An 8,983-nucleotide genomic window follows, 5' to 3' on the forward strand; every position below is an offset into this window, starting at 1 on the left:
AGAAAGTACATATGATGAATGCCCTTAAAAAGAGTACCTATAAAAAAATTAAATAAGGACCTGAGAAGGAATATACCTTGTACATTTTAGGCTGTGTGAACGAGGGCTCATCAATCTCATTGTGACCAAAACGACGGTAACAGACTACGTCAACCACCACATCTGAATGGAACGTTTGTCGCCAGTCTGCTGCAAGTTCACAAACATGAGCTACAGCTTCCATATCATCTCCATTCACATGGAAAATTGGAGCATTTAAGGCTTTAGCAACATCTGTACAATACTGTGAGGACCTTCCAGCCCGTGGATCAGTAGTGAAAGCAACTTGATTGTTAACCACTATATGAATTGTTCCGCCAGTTGTATAGTTGGGAAGAGCACTCAGATGTAGAGTCTCATAGACCACACCCTGCCCTGCAAAACTTCCATCTCCGTGAATCAATACTCCCAAATTCTTCACTCTCTCTGCATCGTTTGAGTAATACTGCTTCGCTCGAGTTTTTCCAACCACAACCGGATCCACAGCCTCCAAATGACTCGGATTCGCAACTAAAGACAGGTGAATCCTCTTCCCACCTCGGGTAGGCCTATCATAAGAAGTACCCAAATGGTACTTCACATCACCAGTCCCTGTATACAAACCGACCTCATCCACAGGCTTTGTCCCTCCACTGAACTCACTAAATATCTGCCTCAATGGCTTCCTAACAACATTGCCCAACACATTGAGCCTTCCTCTGTGAGACATCCCAATGACAATGCTCTCCACTCCAAGATCAGCAGCTCTATCAAACATCTCCTTCATACCAGGAATCAACGTTTCCGCACCCTCAAGGCCGAATCTTTTTGCCGCAGTCCACTTTGTGGCCAAAAAGTTCTCAAATTGAGTGCTCCAAATTAGCCTATCGAGAATAACCAACTGACGGTCCGGACTATAAGACCTAGGCTTCACCGTCTCAATCTTATCCCTCAACCAATTACACTTCTCTCTATCAGGGATATGCATATACTCATACCCAATGGTCCCACAATAAGCCCTTTCAAGCCTGCTCAAAATCTCCCTCAGTGTTTGGACAGGTCGGTTCTCAGACAAGAAACCCGCCATTCTCCAGACCCCAAGAAAGAACTCTCTATCCAAATCAGCTTCAGAAAACCCGTAGAGAGCCAGATCTAAATCCTCCGGAATTTCCCTCTGTTCCAAACCTAAAGGATCCAACTTAGCCTTCATATGACCATTCACTTGATAAGCCCTAACCAAAAGAAGCAACCTCATGCTCTCTTGGATAGTCTGACCGGAAATCCCCGGCGAGGTGGAGGCTTGACCGACAAAATTCCTAAAAAAATTATCCCAAGATTCATCCACTGAATTGGGATCAGCCTCCCACGCTCTCTGTAGCTCCTCAAGATAAACACTGCTCGTGCCATCCAGAAAGCTATCAGTGAGTCGAGACAAAGGTACGGCTCGAGGAACCGGAGCGCCCGATTCCGCTGCCTTTTGTCTCAGAGCAGAGGATTGAAAAGATCTAGTTAGGGTTCGAGGTCTAGTGACGTGGTGATGAGATTGAGCTAGGTTTCGCCTAATCGCTAGTCTAGCTACGCTAGATGCTGCCCTAAACCAGGCCATTCTTAGATCTTAACGAAATTCGAAACCCTAAAAATAATTTCGATCGAAAGAAGACAGATTCCCTGCAAGAGGATGAATAGATCAGAAGAGGTCGAATAATTCCTTAAATTTAGCTAAAATTAGAGAGTTTCAAAGATTGTACCTTTGAGAGGTCGGGGATTGGGCGAAACCCTAGTCCTAATTTTTAGCTCCTCGAGGGTTTTTGAGGTCGCGTTCCCATTTGATCGGAATTTTGGAAGAAGAGCCCCTCGGCCTCTGACTTGTTCTCGAAGATTTTAGTTTTGTTTATTGCGCTGCCTTTTGAAGGAGAAGAGACGCGTGTCCGTTTGTTCTTTTGGGTGAGAGGGGGTGTACGTGGTTGGATAAAAGAGGAGTGCATTTATCACTTGCACTTTTATTCAAAACTTCCGGAGAAAGTGCATTCGATTAAGGGGCTGTTTGGTTGGTTTCCTAAAAACCAAGAATAGAAAATGGGAGCATAAAAATCTCTCATTTTTTATTTTTAACCATTTCTATCTCTAAAACTTACCCCAACATTTAATAAAATATTATTTTATCATCCAACTCATCTAATAAAATATTATTTTATCATCCAACCCATCTAATAAAATATTACTTTTATCATCCAATATCTAATAAAATATTATTTTTATCATCATATCATCTAACTCATCTCATCTCATCCTATCTCATATTTAAAAATCAATCACATCATCCAATAATATGGTGACAACTCATCTCATCTTCTTAACTTTCATCTCCATCCATTTCCTAAAAAAAATAAGAAAATTGATTTCTTTAAGTGTGAGTCACATCATCCAATAATATAATGGCAACTCATCTCATCTCATCTCATCTCTTATTTTTAAGAATGAACCAAACACAAAAAAGAACCTATTATAGGAAATATGTTTCTTATAATACATTTCCTTATTTTTTTAGCCAACCAAACAACACCTATTATAGGAAATATGTTTCTTATAATACATTTCCTTATTTTTTTAGCCAACCAAACAACCTCAAAACAAGTTTTCTTAAAAAAATTTTTTTAGCCAACCAAACAACCTCAAAACAAGTTTTCTTAAAAAATCACTCACATCATCCAATAATATAACGACAACTCATCTCATCTCATCTCCTATTCTTTAATTTCCTTCTTTTTTTTCCAACCAAACAACCTCTAATACTTTGAGGGGCTGTTTGCTTAATTTTCTAGAAAACTAAGTTTAAGAAATTAGTTATGGGAAACAGGTTGTGAGGTCTATTTTCATATTTTCAAATTCATTTCATTACTTTTTAGGAGGAAATGAGTTTTCTTAAATTTAGGACTCATTGCACTATTATCTTAGTAGTGGGTGGTGGGTCTTACGTGCACAACATCTTTTTTTTTCTTCTCTCAACCAAACATAAGAAAAGAAAATCAAACACCTTCACATGGGTGTGTTGAGTGTTTTGATTTCCTTTTCTTAGTTTTTCAGCCAACCAAACAGCCCTTGATTTGATAAGATTTAGAATTATAGTTGATATTATATATTATAGAGTACATGTAGGTGCGTTTCTTTGGGGTTGTTTGGTTCACTGAAAATTCTGTAATTTGGAGTGAAAAATCAATTCTATGAATAAAAGGCAATACTTTTGGCATAATAGGATTTCATATATTATGTTTGTTTGAAATTTTTTAAGAAAATGTTTCTAGAAAATGCAAAAAATAACTTATATTTAGGATTTGTCAAATCCTAATATTTGGGAAGGATTTGTGTGGAAAGCTTGCACATTAATATCACCTCAGCATTCCCTCCCCCTCTCTTTCTATCTCTCTATTTTTCTAGTTTTTTTCTATTTTTTGGAATTTGAACTAAACATGAGATTACAAATTCTAAGATTTGCTTTCCTATTATCATGTTGAACTAAACAAAAAATTAGCAATTCCAAGACACCAATTAAAAGGCAATAGATTTGATTTCTTTGATGGGATTTCCATTTCCTTTATTTTTAGGAAATGAACAATTTACCTCTTATTGTAATTGTAGTAATACATTATTCTGATTATATTAGATATAGTGTTCTAACTATATTGGATTTTCTAACTATACCGATAAACCGATACAATATGATGGTTGATGCTAAGCAAGTATCATGTATTTTCTTCCTAAATGATTTTCTATAATAATTTTTCTGAGACATTTTTACTCTGATCTAAAATTTGAGTATCCTTAGTTCAATTTTCATTTAGAATTATCCTACACCCGTTGCGTTTATTTAGCAAAGAATCTGGATTAGAGAGTTTTTTTTAAACTAATAATACGTGGCGTCTAAAATATAATGAACTTGCTAGTAACGCTTCCAAACCAAATTTCCCGTTGCTTTTTTACATGTCAAAACAAAGAAAGTGGAGGTAAGCTCCCCCCACCCCTCAAAAAAAAAAAAAAAAAAAAACCCCCCCCCCCCCAAAAAAAAAAAAAAAAAAACAACCGCGATGTAAGTGAGTTGTTGATAATAAAAAGTTTAAGTATGTTTCAAACATAAATACCAATGCATTTTCCTTAAAAAATATATATATATATATAACAATGTGCTTTGAATATTCCTGTACACCTTCAAATTCAGTTCAAACTTTATGAATGAGAATTGATAATATGAATCTAAGACCAACCCCTTCATTCACACGAGCTGTGGTTCTTCGAGAATACATATCTACGTGTGAAGATCACAAGAAAAAAGAGAATCAGAGGAGCTAAATTACAATCCCAAGTCAAATTATGTCGTCTAAAACTTTAGATTATCGTCATTTCACTGTTTCATCAATAACAAGCAAATAGTGTCATCTAGGTAGCATATATTTGGGATGATGTGCAAAGGTTCGAATACTGGTCACATATGATATTTATTATATTCGTATCTACTTGCAAATCATGGAAATGCATACGGATATGGATATGTCTAGATAAGAAAACCTCATATTCATATCCTTTAAAATTAGATACAGATACAAATATACATATGGATATACATGCAGAAATAAATGCAGACACAAAATGGATATGAGATAATCAAATAGTATTGAAAAAACATATGGCTCACATTATACAAGAGAGTTCTTTGATATGCTCATTATATATGAAAAGCTAAAATAAGATATCTTGATTACCAAAATTGACCCCAAATCTATTAATCTAAGTATTAAACAAATTGCAAAACATATATTTGGATACTTCGGATACGAATACAAATATTTCATTATATATCTATCTTCTCAACTATATCCTATCGGATATAGATATTTAATTATCATATTCATATCCTAACGGATAGTAACACAAATATATCTCCATACATAGATATTTCTTTACACTCTTATGTGTGCGGTTGTGCCCTTTTCGTTAATCATAATTGTTGATTATAGCAATTATTTAAGCTTTTTTTATGAAAACCACCTTTAAAATAGAGTTGTAATACAGGAACCACCTTGGTTGTTTAATTTATACAAGAACCATTTTAAAAGTCAGTTTTCATTTCAATCAACCACCAAACCGCAATTTATGTTGACTTATTTATTAAAGTTCCCTTGATACTCTTAACTGGCTAACGTAGGACTCTTGAGGATGCTTGAGAACTCTCTTCTTTTAAATCGTTTAAAATAAACACAAGAATAAGCTTTACACATGTAGCTCTCTTCTTTTACAAAGAAAACAAAATTGTGCTCCCTAGTAACACACACAAAAACTCCTACGTAGTCGTCCCTGCTTCCGTGGATTCTTTGCCTGTGCCGGGGATGCGTTATCCGTGGATCACCGAGCAATATTTCCAAATCGAATACGAAGAAGGTTTGAAGTAAATGTTTCGACGGGAAAATAATAATAGAAGTAGTGTCTTAGCGAGGTAAGACAAATACTCTTCTCAAGATTAAATCTAAGTCAGAACTCAAGGAAACACCAAAGGACTCTTGAGGATGCTTGAGAACTCTCTTCTTTTAAATCGTTTAAAATAAACACAAGAATAAGCTTTACACATGTAGCTCTCTTCTTTTACAAAGAAAACAAAATTGTGCTCCCTAGTAACACACACAAAAACTCCTACGTAGTCGTCTCTGCTTCCGTGGATTCTTTGCCTGTGCCGGGGATGCGTTATCCGTGGATCACCGAGCAATATTTCCAAATCGAATACGAAGAAGGTTTGAAGTTAATGTTTCGACGGAGTGTCTTAGCGAGGTAAGACAAATACTCTTCTCAAGATTAAATCTAAGTCAGAACTCAAGGAAACACCAAAGGACTCTTGAGAATGCTTGATAACTCTCTCTTGCTCTCAAAGTTTGTCAAATGTCAGTCTCTCTCTGCTTGATCATGCCTTTGTACCTTACACAAGTGTGTAGGTGGGTATTTATAAGGGTAGGAAACCATAACCATCAAGTTGGAATCAAAACACTTGGTGGTCACTGATAATCACATTTTATTATAATTTTATACCCTTATTATTTATTTTTAATGAATAAATATACCACTAATAATTGTTTTTTATCTTTAATTGCAGGTTAGTGAAGAATAAAGCCCAAGATCTCTTATCTCAACAAAAACCCATGAATTAAATGAAGAACACAAGCAAGAGTCAAAAATCCCAAGCCCAGAATCAAGCCGAGTAGCCTGTAGAAGCCGGAGAAAATAAAAAAGAGGAGGGCTACTCTTAATTGAGAAGGCCTTCCAAAATTGTAACTTTAGTTGCAATTAATAATAATAATTTTTTCACCACTTTAAATATTTCTTCTCTTTGTTGGATGATGAAGATGGAGATGAAGAATTATTTAGAGGTTTGCATTTTCTTTCCTTTTTCTCTTTTATTTCCTTTTTATTGCTTATTAGTGTAGATTTATTTCTATGCTTGTAGTTTAGATTTTATTTTCTTGTTAAATAGCCAAGAGGCTAGAACCCTCTTGCCTTAGATTTATTTCATGCTTATAGAATAGATTTAATTTCTTGCATTTAATTCTTGCAATTTTATTTTGTAGTTTAGATTTTGCAATTTATTTTGTAGTTAGATTTTAATTTCTTATACTATTCACCTTGAGGCTAGAACCCTCTTGGGTTTAGTTTTTCTTTTTGTTTATTTTTATTTTGTTTGATTCGCCTTTAGGCTAGAACCCTCTAGGGAATCACCCTTTTCTAAGAAGTGGGTTCAATTGTAGATTACCCATATCTATAATTGAATCCACCATCTTTAATTTCTTGCATTTTCTTTTATTCTTGAATTTTATTTTCTTTATTCTTGATTTTTATTTTCCTTTTCCTTCTTGCCTTATTGATCATATTCATTCTTTGTCACATCCACTCTCACTTATATCTCGTGCCGATTTACACACTATCACTTCCACTCTCTCTATCTCTCCACAATCACATTCACTTATCACTCCTACTTGTCACACACACAACATAAGAACCGATTTTATATTTTCTCCTACAAAACACCTTCCTCGTGGGATCGATATCTTAAATACTATAACTTGACACGGTTGTGCACTTGCAACCTTTTTGGTACATGTTTATGCCGCATCAAGTTTTTGGCGCCGTTGCCGGGGAAGGTGCTTAAGTAGGTTTTAATTATTTTGGTTCTTTAACTTGTGTGTTTATTGTGAAAGAACTACTTGGAGATTAAAGATCAAGAATTGGATATTGAGGAATTGGATATTCGCTTGTGGTAAGTCTTCTTCCTTATATTTTCAATTCCACACCTTTAGTTAGTTTCTCACAATTAGTGACAATTAGGATCTTAAAAAAAAAGATTTTATTTCCGTTAACCATAATAAAATTCACCCTTCACTTTGACATTTACTAACAAGATAATAAATTCAAACAAATTCCCTCTCCTCATTTGTTTGATTGTTAACCCTAATTAAAAAAAAGAGATTTTTCTTTTCCATCCTTTTTAGTTGCTTTTAATTCATAGGGTTGCATTTCATATAGTGTAGGAATTCACCAAGTGATTTGAGCATCTTGATTTGACACACACTTAAAAATATTTTTAAGGGCAAAACCCCATAATCAAGATAAGGTGAGGGATTTCATCACCCTTTCCTTAGCCCAAAAATCACTAATTCCTCACTACACCACCCAAGCCTAATAAAACTCATTAGACGTTGGCCCCTAAGGATTCGAGCTCAATAAGGAACAAGAAATCCTTAAGTGAACCGGTTTAAGTTTTCTCAGATTAGTTGGTGTCTAAGGCAAGGTTTAGGGGTTGCGTAAAGCGCTCCGCAAGGAAAGAGGTACTTAATTGATCTTTGATCACCCTCTAGTACTATCCTTACCTGGCTAACTACCTGGGTAAAACTTTGATCTTTTCACTGTAGGAGTTTTTGGTTAGGAGCTGGTCTAGTTGAGTTAGGCTAAACCCTAGAATTAGAGTTGATTGAAAATTGATTGTTTTGATTTGTTTCAGTTAGGATTTTTCTTTTTCTTTATCTTCTAAAAAAACTAATTTTCTTTCTTTTCTTTAAGAAAAAAAATAAAAAAAATAAAAAGAAACATTTTGGTGTATGCAACAATGGATTAGGGATAATACACATCGATTAATTCGCTTTGAACCAATCATAGAAATGGAGCATCGTAATCCACTCGTTCTTCATGATATGTGCTATCCCATTAGGAATGCAATCCCCTCATGCATTAGGCTCCCCGAAACAAATGGAATAAGTTTTGAGCTTAGACCGCAATACATAAACATGCTTCCCAAATTCCTTGGTAATGAAACAGAAGACGCATATATTTTTATTTCGGAATTTGAGGAAGTGTGTATTATGATTAAAATAAGAGAATTAAATGAAGATGCGGTTAAGCTTAGATTTATTCCATTTGCTCTTAAGGACAAAGCTAAAAAAATGGTTGTACAGCTTACCAACAAATTCCATCTCAACTTGGGATAAATTTGTCACCGTTTTTCTTAAGAAATTTTTTCCTATTCATAAAACGGTAAAGCTTAGGAACGGCATTCAAAACTTTAAAATTATCCCGGGAGAACCTTTTTGAAAGTATTTTGACCGATTTAAAGATCTTCTCATCCAATGTCCTCATCACGGTTTAGAGAAATGGCGATTGTGCCAAATAATTTATGAGGGATTAGATTATTCTGCAAAAACTTCCTTAGAATCAATGTGCCACGGGGATTTTATGAGGAAAAATGCTGATGAAGCTTGGGAGTTTTTGGAGAGTCTTTCTGAAAAAACAATGCAATGGGAACAGTGCGATGACAGGGTTTCACCAGTTCCCCATTCTAAGTCTAGTGAGTCAAACATTGCTTCTGAAACGAAGATGGCGACAATTCTGCGGAGGTTAGAAGCCTTAGAAATTAAGAAACGAGCTCCAGCTCAACTCA

The 8,983-nt window shown here is 35.1% G+C and overlaps 1 protein-coding gene across 1 annotated transcript in view; it reads right to left on the minus strand.

Annotated features, from left to right (window-relative positions):
* The window catches only part of LOC109843241 (2-oxoglutarate dehydrogenase, mitochondrial-like), a 7,859-nt gene extending 5,933 nt beyond the window's left edge, over positions 1 to 1,926 (minus strand). Inside the window, exons 1-2 of the mRNA XM_020412171.1 lie at positions 1,767 to 1,926; positions 77 to 1,686 (exon numbers count right to left, since the gene is read on the minus strand). Coding sequence (XP_020267760.1) covers positions 77 to 1,624 — 1,548 coding nt within the window. The 5' untranslated portion in view covers positions 1,625 to 1,686; positions 1,767 to 1,926. The remainder of the gene's footprint in view (positions 1 to 76; positions 1,687 to 1,766) is intronic.

The sequence above is a fragment of the Asparagus officinalis genome, chromosome 5, assembly GCF_001876935.1.
Source record: "Asparagus officinalis chromosome 5, Aspof.V1, whole genome shotgun sequence".
In the NCBI taxonomy this organism is placed as follows: domain Eukaryota; kingdom Viridiplantae; phylum Streptophyta; class Magnoliopsida; order Asparagales; family Asparagaceae; genus Asparagus; species Asparagus officinalis.